This window comes from Lycorma delicatula, chromosome 3 (genome assembly GCF_047948215.1).
Source record: "Lycorma delicatula isolate Av1 chromosome 3, ASM4794821v1, whole genome shotgun sequence".
NCBI lineage: Eukaryota > Metazoa > Arthropoda > Insecta > Hemiptera > Fulgoridae > Lycorma > Lycorma delicatula.
In genome coordinates, this window is record NC_134457.1 from 208,657,796 (window position 1) to 208,677,059 (window position 19,264).

The window sequence follows — 19,264 nt, forward strand, 5'->3', positions numbered from 1 at the left end:
ATCTTACCATATCAGTGGAGTGGGACTCATATGCACCTTGCACTGGTAAAAAGAAGTCTGCATTGCTCTTATTTGCAATAATCATTTAAGATATGTACTGTTATTGAGAATCTCACAACCTACAATATAAATCCAGTAATATGATTGTATTTATTAGATCACTTAACAATGTTTGCAATAATGCAAGAACAAAAATAAATACTGTAATTATAAGAAAATATATGACGAGAACAGCGACAAGTTTAGAAATCAAATGAAACAAAACCTGAAAAGTGAAAGAAATGAGAATGTTGAAATAGGTGTATAAGTTTAACATAAAGATTCACAGAAAATAAATACAGTGGCATGGCTATGACAAGAGAATGGATGAAAACTATACGGTAATTGAGTGATGAAAAAAATGTAATTTTAAGAATTAAGAAAAAAGAAAAGAACAAAGAGAAATGGAAGGATTGTATAGAGAAGTACCTAAAGAATTAAAAGAATCGAGTAGTGAAAAAGTACATCATTCAGGACATAAAATTGTTAATTAATAATTAAAATTCAACATCAGTTTAGTTAAAAAAAAACTGCAGAAAAAGGAAAATCAAGTTTTAAAATAAAAATGATAAGATTACTTAACGTCAACTCTAATCTACTAAATTTTTAGTCACAATAAACAATTACCTCAAGTTCACCTCTAGTATATTCAGATTTAAGAGGCGATGGTTGAACTGCATTAGCAATAAGTTGATGTAAAAGTAATGAATGAGTATCAGTTTCTAAATCATCACAATCATTAAGTGCTTCAAGAGACATATGTGGTGCCAGTGTTGGACGTCTCAAAACACGACGAAGTCTACTCTGATACTGTATTAATACACAACAAGCTTTTATTCCAGCTAATAACTGTTGTTGATTTCTTAATAATGGCACATTTATTGTACCTAAAAAAAAAGTAAAATAATGGCAAAGTAAAATAAATGGTTTATTACACAATATAATAATATCACTATATATCAAACATAAAGCTAATAACTGAACAAAATGATAAATAGTTTATACAATTAATGAAATCATTATTGGTACTCAATTTGAAAATGAAACTGAGATATACATTATAATTAAGTAAACTGTCAAAGCCACACAATCCCATATTATGGTTGCAAACTCTAAATTAAAATTTGTTTTAATTATATGAAAATAATCAGATATCCCATTTTTTCTTTCATTAGATTGCTAACTTTTATTCTTCTATGCGGAATACAACTTTTATTCCTTTTTTGTTTGTTACAAAAAATAATACAGAAAATCAGTGGAATAACGTAACGACTTGAGATTTTTGGAGAAACAGATCCAGGATGGTAGAAATATACAATTATACCCACGGGACATTTTGTGCAGCTCCAGACAGGAAATAGAGCTCATGAACAGTCAGTCCCATAAGCAGAATTGCCACATCACTTATTCCCAATAAAGAATGTTAATGTCATTAGAAATTGTCAGCATGTGGTGTTTCACAGATGAATCCAACAAAGCAGCCAACATAATTCTCAGCGAACTTACCCATTCAAGGAAAATGGGTTAAGAGATTAGGAAAGAAGGAGGGTAGTGGAATGAATTAATCAATCTACAACAAACAATCTCCCTCTGATCATAATATAAAAAAAAAAAAATGAAAAACATTGTATCATGACATCATCATGCCACTGTCATTTTGGCCACTATCATAATTTCTAAATCTCTTCTGAATGAATAGATGTTTATCATATCTGTTTTGATTTTAAAACTTACCAACAAAAAACAACATAAAAAATGAGCTGTCAACATTTTTCTAGTTTCACTACTTTTTCATTACTTTCAAATATATTGTAAAAATAGATTATATTCATGAGATATTAAGAGAAAGTTAATGTTTTGAAACCAAAGCCCAACTGAATAAATATGCACACATCCAAGTGAATAAAATATACACATCACAGAAGCCTGAGCATACCTTTCAGATATGTTATCTAATTCTATATTAAAATACAATCAGAATATCCTTAATATTCAGCTCTGTAGAACTGTTTACTAGTCAATTTTACAAAAATTATATAGTTTCTAACCATCTAACACTAATTCTATAAAAAAAAACTGAAATAAAAAAACTAGTACAAACAAAAATAATAAAGGCATTTTATTAGATGACAATTAAATTATTTAATCCATTGTATATCAACCTTTAATTGTATGATGCAACCTTAAGTATAAAACAATGACAGCTAGAAATGAACTTATTGTCATTTTTAAAGGATTCACTAACAATACCATCTTTATAATGTTCTACTACGCAGTGGATACTAGATTTGTTCATATTGGTGTAAAGATAAGATGACCTCAATAATAATAATTTTGACATCTATGATGCTGGAACACAGGTTTCAAAGCAATATGTCTTTATAATATACATTTTATCAAAATCATATGACATCTAAACAAGAATTTTAAAAAACATGATTGTAAAACATAAAAATAAATTAATGAAACTTTTTTGTTATACCATAAATTTATTTGTACTTGTCATAATAGATAAATATTCATGTATATTAAAATAAATTTATTTTATGCATTTTCAAATAAGATATAGATTTTCTTCTGAACAGAAGAAAATCTAGATTGTTTAATGTTTATAAAATTTCTTTTGATTAGCTCCAAAATCCCTAGGTATCTATAGCACTCTTAAGTACAATAATCTAGGTTTCAAAGTTTAAAAGATTTGTAGATTTAGTAACATTGTTAACATTGTTAGTAACAATTGTTACATTAAATTTTCTAAAACTTTTAATGTATTAGGGTTCTGATAGTAAATAATTTATAACACTAATATTCACATAAGAAAAGAAAATAACAAGCCCAGAGGAAGCAGTGAAGAAAATACATTATAATATACAGTTAATGAATGAGAAACAACATTAATTGATAATTCAGAATCATCAAGGTTTAAAAAGACTTTGATGTATTGCCTAAAAACATGGTGTTGACTTGAATATATTTTGTTTTATTTTTACAGCATTATATTATTTTTTTAGGTACCTAGAAAGACTACATTTTTTAAAACAGTTTTAATAGAAATACAAATATACAAAGACAATCAATTTCACAATACCTGGTACAGTTTTAAAAGAATGGCTGACAGTAGTTAAAGAAAGAAGCGTAGCCCATGTATCCAATAGAGGTTCAGTTAGTGGCATTTTATCAAGAGAAAATGGTGTAGTAGGAATCGGTTGTACATAATGTAATGGAAGTTTAGTTGTTGTCTCAACTCCTCCAAACTGAACGACCAATTTTCCATGCTGACTGATTCTACAAACAGTACCTAAAAACAAATTTATCATATCTCATTTTATATTTTTAACTACCACATTAGGTAACAAATCTATATATGAGTAAAAAACACTCAATTATGAATTAAGAATCCTGAGAAATGCTAAGAATGAGGAAGCAATATAAATTAAAAAGCATATTATTGCAGTATAGACGACAATAATCATTTATGCCCAAAAAAGAACAACATTCACTTCTCTATTCTAAACAGATGATTAATGTTTGTAAATGAATGTAATGAAAGTGGAAACATCCCAGCGATTGTGGCTAAATGTGAAGATTGCTTCCATAGTGATATTTCTAAGTTATCAATGGAAAAGAACTGTATGAGAACACATAATCAAATCTCTCTTTTGTTTTTACATATTTATTCTAACACATGTTCTCTTATTTTTTCCTTTTTCCTGTTTAGCCTCTGGGAATTACCGTTCAGATATTACTTCAGAGGATGAATGAGGATATGTATGAGTGTAAATGAAGTGTAGTCTTGTACAGTCTCAGTTCGACCATTCCTGAGATGTGTGGTTAATTGAAACCCAACCACCAAAGAACACCAGTATCCATGATCTAGTATTCAAATCTGTATAAAATTAACTGCCTTTACTAGGACTTGAACGCTGGATCTCTCGACTTCCAAATCAGCTGATTTGGGAAGACGCATTTACCACTAGACCAACCTGGTAAGTTACATTCTCTTTTCTAGTCCATTTCATATTACTACAATGTATAAACTGCAATCTTGTACCCCTCCTTCTTAACATGCTAGGTGCTATTCTGGTCCCCAAGAGCTGGAAGCAACAATGTTAAATGCAGTGGCAAGATCTCCTGACTTCACTTGTCTGCATTTCCTCTCTCTGGTGAGAAGAACAGCACTATCGTATCAGTGTAGCTCCAGTCTCCAGCACCCAGAATAAAATCATTATTAATGGTGCCATCTGTTGGATCATGATGCACTAAAAAGTGCATCCAAATAATTGCATATGTTTGGAAAATGTTATGTTTGTGTCGTTCCTAATCCTTGAGTTGGGACACAATAAAAGCTGTTCAATTTTTACTCACATGGAGGACCGGTGCTGTATTGTTGAGGAGTAGTTAATTTCTTAAGTGTGTAGTGATGAAATTCAATTTTTATGACTGCTAGCATTCTACTTCAATATTTGTGTACCAATTTTTTAATTTTATTGGGTTTTATTTTAATAAAACTTTTTTTTGTAGTTACAATTATGAAAAAAAATACAATGAAATATTTGTTAATGCAGGAACAAAACGAAAAATGCAGTATAAATGAAAACTAATTTTATATCACAATAAAATTATTGTAAAAGCTAACAATACTGTATGTAATCATCCTAAAATAAAAATAATATATAACAGATATAAAATAACATAGAAAAATAAAAAATAAACAATAAGCAATAGAAAAAAATACTTGAGCTTTTCAGAGTTTTTTTTTTTATTAAAGAAAGATATGAAATTATTATTTTACTCCAGAAATCAGATTAGCATCAATTAATAATGAAGAAAAATAGTTACTATAACACTCGCACAATATAATCCTAAAAAACACAATAAGCAATGAGTAATAAACATTTATTTTTTTTTGGCTAAAATTGTATGACATGAATTAAAATACTCCAAACAATATCCCGGTTTTCCAGCAAACATTTTTAAGATTGAGAAATAACTTTACATGCTTTTCTACCTGCTTCTTTGCTAGTCATTGTTTCCTTTACATTTTGGTAGCAACCTCTGCACATTTTTTTTCGTTTGCCCCAGACCTTCTTGGCTTGACCAATGTGTGGTGAAGTCTCTTGCCTGGTTCTCTTGCCAGCAGGAAGAAGAACGATTAATCAGCCAAGCAACCAGTAATCAAAATAATTTATACATAATTGCCTGAGATAAAAATAAACAGGCAGGCATATTCTTAGAAAATTAAATAAATATTCTTAGAATGAATGAATAAAATGATCCAAACATGGGCAGGAGGAACTGCACTTTACTAATAATTCATTACCGTAGTGTTGCTCATGACCCAGAAGACCAGAATGTATACATTAAAAAGTAAAAATGAAAAAATAATAGTATGCTATAATTTAATAAAATGATGTTAAAAATCAAAATATCAAAATATATCTGCCACACTGGAAGAAGTTAGACTATTTCTAGATCGCACTAGACAGAAGATGAAGTTGAAATGTCCTTGTTATGTACTAGTGGCTATACCAGTATAAATTCGTCTCTATTGTGTTAACTAAGTCATTTTCCAAAGACAAACAAGTGTTTATTATTGAGACTTATTGCGCGTTGTTACCACATATATGCCTAATTTAATATTGGCGAACGACAATGATAGCAGCTCAGATGTTAGCTGGAGCACAATATACGTACGTGGTGGTACAAGTGTCACTCCCGCCATGCAGTTCTCTCACCACAGGGAACGCTGTGCCCCCACCACTCTCAGGTGGAGGCATGAATTTTTAATTCATCATCAACCACTGCATGCTTATCGCATTGGTATCGTTCAAGATCGCAAGAAGTAGACCGCGGCAAACATTTACAGCATTGTCATTGCCTTCATTCACTTGTTGATGATAACGATATTGAAATTTTGTAGTGTGTTTATTTCAGCGACGAGGCATGTTTTTACTTGAATGGCTACATTAACACCCAAAACTGTCGAACATGAAGTGTTGAAGATTCTCAAATGTTTCTTGAACAACCATTACATGCAAGTAAAATTGGTGTTTGGAGTGTAATCTCCTGGCGTCATGTAATAAGGGCCTTTATTTTTTACAAATCTGCAGCTGGTGTGGTTTATCGTAACCTAATCGAACAGTTTATTGCCATGTTAGATTTTGACGAACAAGAATGTTGGTTCCAGAAGGATAATAAACATATCATACTGCTAATGAACCGTTAGATATGTTATGGGAATTTTTTGGCTATCATTTGATATCAAAAGGGTTGTGGCCTCGAAAATCTCCAAATTTTACCCAGCAGACTTTTTTCTTTGGGATATTTGAAAAGTGTAGTTTTTAAAAATAATCCTCATATACTTGATGAATTGAAGGCTAACATTAAAGTGAGATTTCAAATGAGTAAACATTATGAAAAATGGCTGCATATGTTATGGAACATGTACAAACCTGCATCGGGATCACAGGAAATTATTTTGAACATCTATTGTAAAGTTATTAAAGGTAATTTGAAGATTGTTGTATAAGTATTTTATTAACATTAATATTTTTGTAATAAATTCACATCCTCAAACAAAGGGTCGGGTCCTTTTTGAAACACCTGTTATAACATAATACTATTCCTATCAGAAAGGATCATATTATGCTTCAGTTTCTGTTTTTAATACTATTTGATGATCTAAAAGTATTCCAGATCCATTTAAAAATTTCTATTTTACAGAGATGGAAGTTTTTACTCAGTAGGACGAGTTATAAATAACAAACAACAACTTGAATTTTCTCATAAATGTTTATATCATACACTTTAAATACATGCTAAAATATTTAGCAACTGAGATTATTTCATCTAAACCAACTTTATTTATCTTCACACGGTCAGTTTATTGTAATGGTAAGTTTGTTGTATATAAACATACAGCCTATTGAAAATACTTTTTTATTAATACTGAATTTTTCAGTATTTGCAAATTTAGTATTTATGTTTGTATTAGTTAATACAGTAGATTCCTAACAGGCATTACATTACCAATTAAACTTTTTTTCTTATCTGTTAACACTATTCCAGATCACTTCAAATTGGACCATAACAAAGTAGCATCAGCTTTTGCAATTTCTATGAATGAATTTCTGTTACTTTTTGTTTCAGAATTAAGTAAAGATACGCCACCACATAAAAGTAAGTTTGTATAAGATTAAAAATTCTACAAACAGAATGGACTCTCTATATAAAACAATGGCTCAATCAATAAAAAAGGTAGAGACTTCTGCTTAATTGTGACAGGAATCGGTCAGGATAGATCATTAATAAAATGAGCATAATAAATAATAAGTAATAAAATTATTGTGTTCATCTATCATATAAATTAAGTGCTAAGGACATTCGTAAAAAAATTCTAACATTACACTGTTACTAAGCTGACAGAAAACTACATCCATCATCATTGTCATCTGGTGTTCTGACTGGTTCCTTATGCCACCATTATTTCCATCCATTTCTGTCCATCATTCCTGTGCCTTCTCCTTCATCCCCTTTACCTAACCTCTAACCTCTAACTTAATTTTCTTTTTCCTCGCTTTTTCTTCTTCTACTGACCCTTTCAATGCAGTTGTCAAGATTCCAGTTCCCCTAACCACAGCTCCTTAACAGTTTCATTTTCTTTTGTGCACTTCCCATGTATTCTTTCTTCTTTAATCCTGCTCATTACTTTCTCACTCCTCACTTTATCCGTCAATCTTTAATTTTTCCATATCCATATTTTAAAAGCCTCAAACTTCAAGCTTTCCCTCTTCCACATTACCCATGCTTCATTTCCATACAAGACACTCCATACACAGCATTTGGCTAACCTCTTCCTTAACACGAAGACCAAACTTTTACTACACAGTAACTTTCTCTTCTTACTAAAGGCTTCTTTTGCCATTGCTGTCCTTCCTTTTATTTCCATTGCACTCTTCCAGTCCTCTGTCACCACAGTCTCAAAATATTTGTAATTTCTTACTTTTTCTATTCTTTTTTCAATTGTCCTTAACACTAAAATCTTCTTTGTTATTTATTTCCATTATTTAAGTTTTTCCTATATTTATTTTCATTTGATACTCTTTCATTCCTTCTTCCAGGGTTGTTTAACAATCTTTTTAATGCTAGACAACAGCTAGAATTACTAACTACACCCAGAGTTAAAACTGTATACTTATATTTTATAGAAATTAGCCTGCTAAAACACAACTTCCACCTTTGGAATTTATTCTTACTCCAGAGCTTTTTATTTTTAAGAAGGTATTTTCAAGGTCTTTCCAGAACTGAGGAATTATGAGGTAGTGAAGTTTACTGCCTTGCTTAAGGAACAGGTACTAACTTGTCAGTGAATAAATCCGATAGTATGTTTCAGTAATAAAAAAAAAATTGATTAAGCCTTCTGTTAAGACAAAAAAGGTCTAAAAATTATACTAAATAAATACCTTCTCCCATAGTCTGATGATTAACAGATCCACCAATTCTTACACGTGAATCCATACCACCAACAATCAAAAGTGCTGCAATACCATTAGCTTGTAATCTGGCTGTTTCTATTTCATTATCAATTACCTGTAAAACCAATAAAATTAAATCAAAACTGTGTTCTTAACATAGTACTCAATGATAGGATAAAACTTTTTCCCTGGCCAAGAGCTCTGAGATTTGTATAAAACCTCTTAGTAACACCATATATTGACAGCCTATGCCACATTAAAAATAAATTTAAGTCAAGCAAAGGGTGGTTTATAAGGTATATCTCTCTCTATGAATCATGAGACCTTGCCGATGGTGAGGGGCTTGAGTGCTCAGTGATACAGAACAGCTGGTCTGAAGAGGCAACCATATCAGAGAGGTATCTTTTGAGAGTCAGACTAAAGAATGATTCCTGAAAGAGGGCAGCAGCTCTTTCAGTAGGGCATAGGTCAGGACTTTAATGGCCACATCAACATCACTCAATCTTCTGGACAGCTGAAAGCAATGGAAAACTACAGTTGTTTTTTTTCCAAGAAAATGTAGCTCTCTGCATTTTTATGTAACAAAAATAGAGGGGGTTTTCCTGAGGTAAAAAAGTCCCTTGTTTGAATCTCCGGGTGGAGACTCAAACTATGGAAGGGGGTAACAAGAAAATTAAAAAATAACATTCTATGAGTCAGAGTGTGGAATGTTAGAAGTCTAAACCAGGTTAGTAGGTTAGAAAATTTAAAGAGGGAAATGGATAGATTAAATGTAGATATAGTATGAATTAGCAAGGTTCAGTGGGAAGAGGAAAACGACTTTTGGTCAGGTGATAAGAATAATTAACTCGGCATCAAATAAAGGGCAGGGAGGAGTAGGTTTCATAGTGAACAAGAAGATAGGGAAGAGAGAATTTCAAAAAGTTTAGCAATAATATTAATGTAATAAGGATAAAATCAAAATCTAAGCCGACAATGATTGTTAACATCTATATGCCTATAAGTGCCCATGATGATGACTATGATGATGAGGTAGGGTGTGTATATGAAGAAATTGACAAAGCAATTAAACACATAAAAGGGCGTGAAAATTTAATAATTTTGGAGACTGGAATGCAAGAATTGAAAAGGCAAGGAAGGAAATATTGTGGGTTAATATGGGCTGGGCAAAAGAAATGAAAGAGGGTTTTATTGAGTTTTACATGAAGTACAAATTAGTAATTGCCAACAGCCAGTTTAAAAATCAGGGAAAAGCCAGGTAATACTGCAAGGAATCAGATTGATTATCATGGTTAAACAAAAATTTAGAAATATCAACTAGTTCACTGCAAAACACATCCAGTAGCAGACACTGACAGCGACCATAATTTAGTGATAATGAAATGTAGATTAGGGTTTAAAAACCTGAAGAAAAGGTGTCAGATGAATCAGTGGAATTTAGAGAAGCTTAAGGAAGAGGAGGTAAAAAAGATTTTTGAGGAGGACATCATCACAAGAGATCTAAGAAAAAAAGAAAAGGTAGAAAATATAGAAGAAGAATGGGAGAATGTTAAAAAGGAGATTTTTAATCAGCAGAAGCAAACTTAGGCAGAACATAGAGAACTGGTAGAAAACCTTAGATATCAGAGGATATATTGCAACTGATGAATTAATGTAGAACATATAAGAATGCTAGTGATGAAGAAGATAAAGGAACTATCGGCAATTAAGAAATACTATAAACAGGAAGTGTAAATTAGCAAAAGAAGAGTGGATTAAAGAAAAGTGTTCAGGAGTGTGAAGTGGTAAAATATACAGAGCATACAGTAAATTTAAGGAGAATTTTGTATACACAAGTTAAAATCTAATAATGTGTTGAATATAGATGGTAAACTGAGATCTGAATTTAAGAGAGCATTAAAAGATTTGAAGAGCAGAAAGACTCCTGGGATAGACAAGATACCAGCAGAATTACTGCGCAGTGCAGGTGAGGAAGCAATAGATAGATTATGTAAACTGGTATGTAATGTTTACGAAAAAGGGAAAGTTCTGTCTGACTTCAAAAAGAGTGTTATTGTCATGATACCAAAGACAGCAGGAGCAGATAATTGTGAAGAATACAGAACAATTAGTTAATTTAACTACTCACGCATTAAAAACCTTAACTAGAATTCTGTACTGAAGAATTGAGAGGAGAGTGGAAGAAGTGTTAGGAGAAAACCAATTTGGTTTCAGAAAAAGTATAGGGACGAGAGAAGCAATTTTAGCGCTCAGATTAATAGTACAAGGAAGATTAAAAAAAGCAAAACCAACATAAATGGCATTTACAGGCTTAGAAAAGGCATTTATTAACTTAAGACTGGAATAAAATGTTTAGAATTTTTAAAAAATTAGGGTTCAAGTATAGATAGAAGAACACTTGCAAATATTTACAGGAATCAAACAACAGTAATAATCAAAGATTAAAAAAAAAAACCGTAATAAAAAGGGGAGTTTGACAAGGATGTGCCCTACCCCTGTTACTTTTTAATCTTTACATAGAACTAGCAGTTAGAGATGTTAAAGAACAATTTTGATCTGGAGTAACAGTGCAAGGAGAAAAGATAAAGATGCTATAATTTGCTGATAAAGTAATTCAAGCTGAGAGTAAAAAAGATTTAGAAGAAACAATGAATGGCATGAAGCAAGAATTACTGCATGAAAATAAACAAGAACAAAACAAAAGCAATGAAATTTAGTAGAAATAATGTAGATGAACTACTAAATATAAAAATAGGAAGAGAAAAGATTATGGAGGTAGAAGAATTATGTTATTTGGGAAGAAGAATTACTAAAGATGGGCGAAGCAGGATTGATATAAAATGCCCAATAGCACAGGAAAAAAGCCAGTCAGAAATATAATTTGCTTACAACAAAAATACGTTAAACGTCAGGAAAACATTTTTGAAAGTATATGTTTGGAGCGTAGCTTTATATGGAAGTGAAACTTGCGACGATTGGACTACCTGAGAAGAAACGATTAGGTTTTGAAATGTGGTGCTATAGGAGAATGTTAAAAATCAAATGGGAAGATAAAGTGACAAATAAAGACGTGTTGTAGCAAAGTGATGAAGAAAGAAGCAAAATAATTGGAAAAATATAGTTAAAAGAAGAGACAGACTTATATGTTACATCTTAAGGCATCCTGGAGTAGTTGCTTTAATATTGGAGGGACAGGTAGAAGGGAAAAATTGTGCAGGCAGGCAATGTTTGTAATATGTAAAACAAATTGTTAGGGATACAGGACATAGGGGGTATATAGACATGAAACGACTGGCACTAGATAGGGAATCTTGGAGAGCTGCATCAAACCAGTCAAATGACTGAAGATAAAAAAAAACACAACAAACACACACATAACTAAATACATAGATCCTTGTGAATTCTCTATGTGATATTTACTCATTTTAGACTATCAGTAATGTTATCAGTGAGGACCACTGCAGTACAGTGGTCTTCACAGCACTGTATCACAGTTCTACCCTGTGCCAGGATAAATTCTGAGTTTTTCAAATGTTTAACTTTTGATTTAAAAGTAAAGAATATTAAGCATGAAAATGAGATTTAAACAAGGATGGAGAAAATCACCTATATTTATAATTAAAACAAAGAGATTTTATGTCAAATAGGAGAGTAGAAAAATTTTTCACAGAATCTTGTATATAATTAAACAGGCTGGTAAACCATATATTGTTACTTAATTTGGTAACAGAAGGATATGCATATGATTAAAACTGCAAATGAGGACAAAGAGATATATGAGATAACCAAGGATGTAAAATACAGTAATGAACAATGCAGCATGTACACTACTGCATTGTTATAAAAATTATAATATAAAGCAATGGAGATAATTTAAAGCAAATTACGTATGAATAAAAAAAGTGACTGAATAATAAAAAAAAGTGAATAATAAAAAAATAAACTTCACTGTAAAGAATTATTTTACTTACTTTATTACTACAGTTTTTTTTAAATCATCTTATGTAAATACTTTTCAGTAAAATGAACAAAAATGTTAATAAAAACAAGATATCTTTGATATCTATGGTATAAAAAAATTCATATTTAATAAACAGAAAAAATGAATATTTGCTACTGAAATATAATTTACAAAAATTGAATAAAATAAATAATACACAAAATAATAATAATAATCTAAACATTAAATAAACAAACAAATTCTCTGACTGAACTCTGCACTAAAAAATTTCATTGATCTATAATAACAAATTAATAACTTTAATTATAATTAAATAGTAATTTTAAAAAAAAGAGAAAAAACCTGTACCTGAAGATTTAAGAATGGGTGTGTAAGCAAATCACTTGCAACAGCAAGTTTATTAGCAAGAAGTGTGTTGAACTGTGTATTCCAATCTGATAAAATATGTAATGTTCTAAGTAAAGAAATACATTCTTCAACAACTGTACTGGTATGTGATGCTGTTAAAGGTGCATAAACTTTTCCTTCTGTAATCATGGATAGGAAAAACCAACAATAATTAGTTAAATTAGCTTTCCATATTTTTTAAACATTTCTTTTCATTTTACACAAAAAGAAATTGTTAAATTTACAATCAAACAGGAAAGTTATTACTTAAGGATTGTTACATTAGAAATTTTAAAATATAAGTTCTTATGCCATTAATGGTAATGTATGTCAAAAGTCATGATGTGTCCAGGAGGATGTAGAACAAGAGATGGTTATTGTAATGTATCAAGAAAATATTTGTACAACTGTTAAACAAGAAAGAAAAAACTGTAGAAATATATTAAAAATATGATTTATTTTATGATTCATCTCATTTCAAATAACTTTATTTCTGCTTCTATCAAATATACAATGACTTTTGCATATGCAAGATGAATTTTAAGTTTTGAAAGAAAACTAGCTAGATGCCAGCTTTATGAAAAAGGGAAACAAGTTAAAGCAAAAAATTTTACCATCTCATGCGGTAGCTATGAAGAGTATTGATGTTGCTCTATATTTGTTCTTTAGTGACGAAGCAACATTTCATATAAATAGTAGAGACTTAGTAAAATGTTCAGATATCAATCACACAAAAGCACGATTCATCTCAGTTAACAACACCAATTCAATTAAGTAAAAGTTATGACCCTTTCATTTCTCAAAGTTATGATGGTGACTGATCATTCTTATTTGGATTTGCTGCAGAATTAGCTATTCCTGCAATTAAATAAAGAATCCAGTAATTACATTTTCCTTCAAGATGTGGTGGTAAAACCTCAGTAGCATGTATTCATATGCCTCTGATGTGCTGTATCAATTGAGACTGATATCACAATGAACCGTAACAAACAAAATTCTTCCACTTTGGATTGGGTGTAATGGATCCCCCCAAGTCTTGATGTTTTGCCATCGGCCCTCTATTTCACCAGTTCTTGTACTACACAACATTTTTTTTTTTGGGTGTGTCAGTTCAACATCTTGTTATTGCTGCCCACAGTTCTATATAATTTCATATTCATGGAATCAATACAATGAAGTTGTGATAATCGACATGCCAAAACAAGTACAACAAAAAATCAACCATTACCTTAATATTTTCATATAACTAAAGGATGTTATGTAGAGCACTTAAAAAAGAGATAAGTAAATGTTAATAATCCCTTTACTAATTAATGTACCTTTAATGTGTTTGTATTTGCAAACATCATATATAAAGCTCCTTGGTACTAGATAGAAAATTTTAATTTCCCTAAACAATACTGTAGCTGTATTTTACAGACTAGATTGTTCCACACAACCTTTAATAAAAATGACAAAAACTCAAATACAAGGAAACATTCCGTAGCAAATAATTTTACTTAAAATTACTATAGAATTAGTGCATAAAATAAAGTTTGCAGAGTAATTAAAACACCTATGAAATGATTATTATATACAAGCTATCTTCCTAGTGTGATTGATCGGCATTATGGGCTATTATAACAGGGTTCATTTGTAAATTTGTTTTTTAATGCGGTTGAAAATATTCACAAAACGAATCTGTTGAGAATTATATCAAAATAACTTATCAGATTACACAAACTGCTTGAGTTCAACTTACACCTAAAAGCATTTTCTATTGGAGAGGAACAAAAATGTGATGCTGTATTGCATTATAATGAGTATCAATAATTTTATGAAATTACAAGGCACAGTTCAAAAGTAAGGGCTGATCGGTAATAAAAAGAAAATGGTTGAAAAATTTATTATTTTCAAATACTTTTCTACATAATAACTATTTTGTTCCAAACACATTTGATATAATGAAACAGGCTTCTTCTAACCCACTGCATAAAATTCCAACGCCTGGATTATAGCCACTTATGCACCAAGATTTTCAACTTTTTACGTTCCTCGAAATTTAGGACGCAAGCCAGTCTTTGAGGTGTAAAAGGGAGGAGTAGTGAACAAAAAGATGATAGTCCCTGGGCATGAGATCAAGACTATAAGATGGATAATTAAAAATCTACCATCCAAATTTTTCAATTGTTTCTGTTGTGCATCACACGTTATGAAAAAAAAAGTCCTGATCCCAGCACTCTGTAAGCTTTAAATGCACAACACAGTTTAGAAAGTGTTTCACAACAGACTTCTGATATGATGGATGTGGCTGGTTCCATGAAAACAATCAAAAAATCAAAAGCACACTCTTTTGGTCCCAGAATAGAGTTGCCAAGATTTTCCTTTGAGATTGGTCTTGATTGAATTTTTTCGGTTTAGGTGAATTGAAATGACAACACTACATGGATTGTTTTTTCATTTCATTATTGACGTAAAAAATCTAAATTTCATCACCAGTGATAATATGGGAAAAAATGTGTCTCCTTGTGTCTAAAGCAGCCGAGAAAAACATGAGCAGATGTCATTCTGTGATCTTTATAATATTTTCAACATTCTAGGCACCCATCGTGCATACAGTTTACAATAGCCTAGAGTGTCTGTCATTATTTTAAACAATGTTGTCTTTAAAACTTCTGGAAATCTAAAGAAATATTGCTAATTGTAAAACAACAATTTTCTCTCACTTTTGCATACACACGTTCAACGAGATCATCATCTCTGTTTGTCATAAACATTTGAATGGCCTTCCGTACACTTATGATCCCATTGTTTCATTTTTCTATCACTTAATGCGATAGGCCTGTGTTTCACACAATTGACTGTAAATCTCAGCAGCATTATGTCCTTTTGCGTTTAAAAATCTAATCATTGATCGAACTTCATAACTGGCAGTTTTTGTTATTACCACACTCATTTTAACACACTGTCTTGCAAAGATAAACAACAATGAACTGATGGCAATGTGACGGTTACATTACATGCCTAATAGAACTACTTAAAGCTACTCTACATATGCAAACCAATCAGTGTTGCAAATCGTTATTTATAACTCATAGGCCCTTACTTTTGAATCATACCTCATATAATACGTTTCAAATAGATGTTTCTGAGAATGTTTTGGAACTAACTTATAAATACACACTGGTACACACAAGAAAATGATGTTATAAAAAAAATATTAATTTAGGTTAAACATGACACAAAGGATATAAATCATTTTTTCAAATAATTTTACTATTTCATTTTAATCCATTAATATTTTTAGACCACTTAATATAATAAAAATTTAGCAAGTGTACATATATTTATACATAAAACACACACAACAGAAATGAAATCTTATTCCTTACAGTTGAAATTAAATCAAATTTATCATTATTAAAAACTAACTTCAAATAAAAACAATAAACAAAAATAAACAGACACTTTTTATTATAAGATCAACTATTAGGGAAAACAGAACAAATATTTAACAACAACTTTATCAAAATTCTTGTATAATATGCGATTCATGTTTGTAACAATAACACAAATAAATAAAGCATCAAATTTTCATAATTTCAAGCCTGAGAACCAGTTTCAAAAAATAAGACGACATTTTGATTTCTCTTCAATATATTTTTTTTAAAACAGTAGCACACCCACACAAATATTTTGCAAGAATACTAATACCAAATAAATGACTTTTACGCACTGGAAAAATTATGTAATTTTTAGTTTTGAATTCAACAACGTAAGAAATACAGTTTACTCTCTTATCTAGAACCTAAGTTACAGTTATTTTTTATAAAATAACAGGAGGAAACAATTTCTGACATTTTGTAAGCATTGATGTTCTATTTTATTTATTTTTTGTACTTTTTTTTATTAATCTAAGTATATACAAGCTCTGTTCAAAAAATAACAAATAAATAAGTGACGTACAGTTAGCAGCATTGTGTTTTACATAACCTCCTCTGTAACCACATGTTCTTGAATTTTTGTTTAGTTTTCATATTATTGTTATGAGTGCAATGTGTTTAAGTGTTAGCAGCGATTTTTGTAATGTGTGTTTTACAGGAGCAACAATACAACATAAAATTTTGCGCAAAACTAGGGAAAACTTTCACAGAAACTTTTAAAGTTTTGAAACAAGCTTACAAAGATGATACTCCGGGTCATACGCAATGTTGCAAATGGTTTTCATGATTTAAAAGTGGTTGTCAGTCAATTGAAGATGACCCTCGACCAAAAAGGCCTTCAACTAATGGCACACGCTCAGAAAATTAACAATCTGGTGCGTGCAAATCACCAATTGACTGTTAGAGAACTTGCAGAAAGGGTTAGAATCTCGATTGAATCATGGTGTGACATTAAAAATTGAACATGTATCAAGCTGCAACAAAGTTTGTTCCTCATTTGATGACCGAACAGCAGAAAGAACATCGAGTGGACAATTACCCCTTAATTTGAATCCCAAGAATTATAATCTGCCTTAATTTTACTGAAGGTGCAAAAATCAGGGCGAAATCTCACCAGCCGACACTCATTAACCAAGAATTTTCAAACCTGTTTATATGAACTTTTTTCTTTATTTTCACCAGCAGAAATTCCAAAATTTTGTTACATTTTTCATGAATCACCTTACATTCATTTATTTCTATTCTTGATATACCCGTTGATGATTACTGTTTAACAATTAGATGTAAAACTAATCTTGATTTTTATTTTTACTATTTATTTATTGTTCCACTGAGGCTTACACTCAGTAATATTTACCCTACATATTTTTTTTAATGATAAATGGATTTTTTGTGTCATGTGAAAAAAATGCGAACCTTACTGGGAATCAAAACCGTCATAACCTGGTTGTTAGGCAAAGATGATACCAATCTGCCAGGGATTGTGAATAGATTTTGAATATTTCTCTTTAGTAGTTAATTTCACACACTATTTACTATAACTCATTATTTAAAACAGAAAATAATAACAAATATGTTTAATCTTAAGACACTGAAAATTTTTTAAACAAGCAACTGTGCATAAGCAAAGTATTAGAAAAAAGAAACTACATGGTTTCAGCAATCTTTTTAAGCTGTAGCTGGTTCTTAGGCTCAAATTAGTGCAAACTAGTTGACTTAATCAGATTATTGCATTATATAAAAAAATAATAGTGTTTGTTATTTTATTCCCTTAAATTTTATTTTTCCTGCAAAATGTATACTATTAATTATAACAATTAAAATGCATAAAGCACCGTTTATAAATATAACTCCTATAATGGACCAACAATTAAACAAAAAACAATCAAAGCATTAAAAATCTACAAAAAAAAATCATAAATTAATTTTTTATAAACAGTAAATTTCACCACTACAATTAATATTAAAATTAATAACTACAAGTAAATTAGACATGTAAATAAATAAACAGACCTGCTGAGCAGCATTTTGTAGGTTCAAAAGAGGTTCACTGCTTCTTTTAAGAAATAATCTTAATTTATTCTCTTTGGGTGGAGGCTCTTTTTTACGTTGTGGACTTGGTGCTTGGTACAACATCTTATGAAACACTCTGTAAAATAACATATTTTTAATTAAAATATAAATAACTAAAATGCAACCCTAAGCAGAATTTAAACGCTATTATTTTTATATGATAAGCACAACCATTGTTTTTTAAATTATTTTTAAAATCAGTTAATATGACTTAAATTAAAACAAATATAATATCAATTGGTCATTCTCGAAGCAATAGGAAATATGTTTCCGTAACTAGGTAAAATTATTTGAAGTGACCCAAAAAAACATAAGCTGATTGCTTGACAAATTAAAAAAAAAATTGAAACTTACCCACTTGTTTCCTATATATTTCAGGACCTTGAAATTATTATTTTTATTTAAGTAGTTTACCTGTAACGGCCATTTTTGTTATGGTGTGCACACCTACTTTTGTGGTAGTAAGGGTTTATAGAAAAAAAAATAATAAATAAAAAACCATTGGTCCTGGACCACTGGTCTTATTAAAGAAAATTTTTATCAGTATTATTCTCACAAGCAATGAACACAGTAGGGGTCCAGGTGGCGAAGCCCCATGGCAAGCCATAGCAAGTGAAACAAGCTCTGACCAGCTAATAATAAATAACAGATCTGTTTATGAACTATAATTCTGTTTTTAATTATTTAACTTTTTTCTTCATTTGGTACATTTATAAGATTATATAAAGTATTCCTGGCAAATGGGATAGCTCTCAAATTTAATGATTTAACTGGCCATTAAACATTATCTGGAAATTTTGAGCAGATTGGTCATCAAAAGCAGCAGTAGTCTGTGCTCCAATTTTGTTTGTTAGCGATATTTTTAATAGCTTTGTTGTTAGAACTTTGTTCTGAACTAAGTGTTTCAA

The 19,264-nt window shown here is 30.5% G+C and overlaps 1 protein-coding gene across 3 annotated transcripts in view; it reads right to left on the minus strand.

Moving 5' to 3' along the window:
* Window positions 1–19,264, minus strand: part of LOC142322394 (serine-enriched protein-like) — a 257,207-nt gene that overhangs the window by 217,899 nt on the left and 20,044 nt on the right. For 2 of the 3 annotated variants that reach the window (XM_075361431.1, XM_075361432.1), the window contains exon 3: window positions 18,297–18,432. In XM_075361431.1, the coding sequence (XP_075217546.1) occupies window positions 18,297–18,432 (136 nt within the window). Of the gene's footprint in view, window positions 1–3,215; window positions 3,338–12,822; window positions 13,002–18,296; window positions 18,433–19,264 lie in introns of those variants that run through there. The other variant, XR_012755835.1, reaches the window with a different exon arrangement.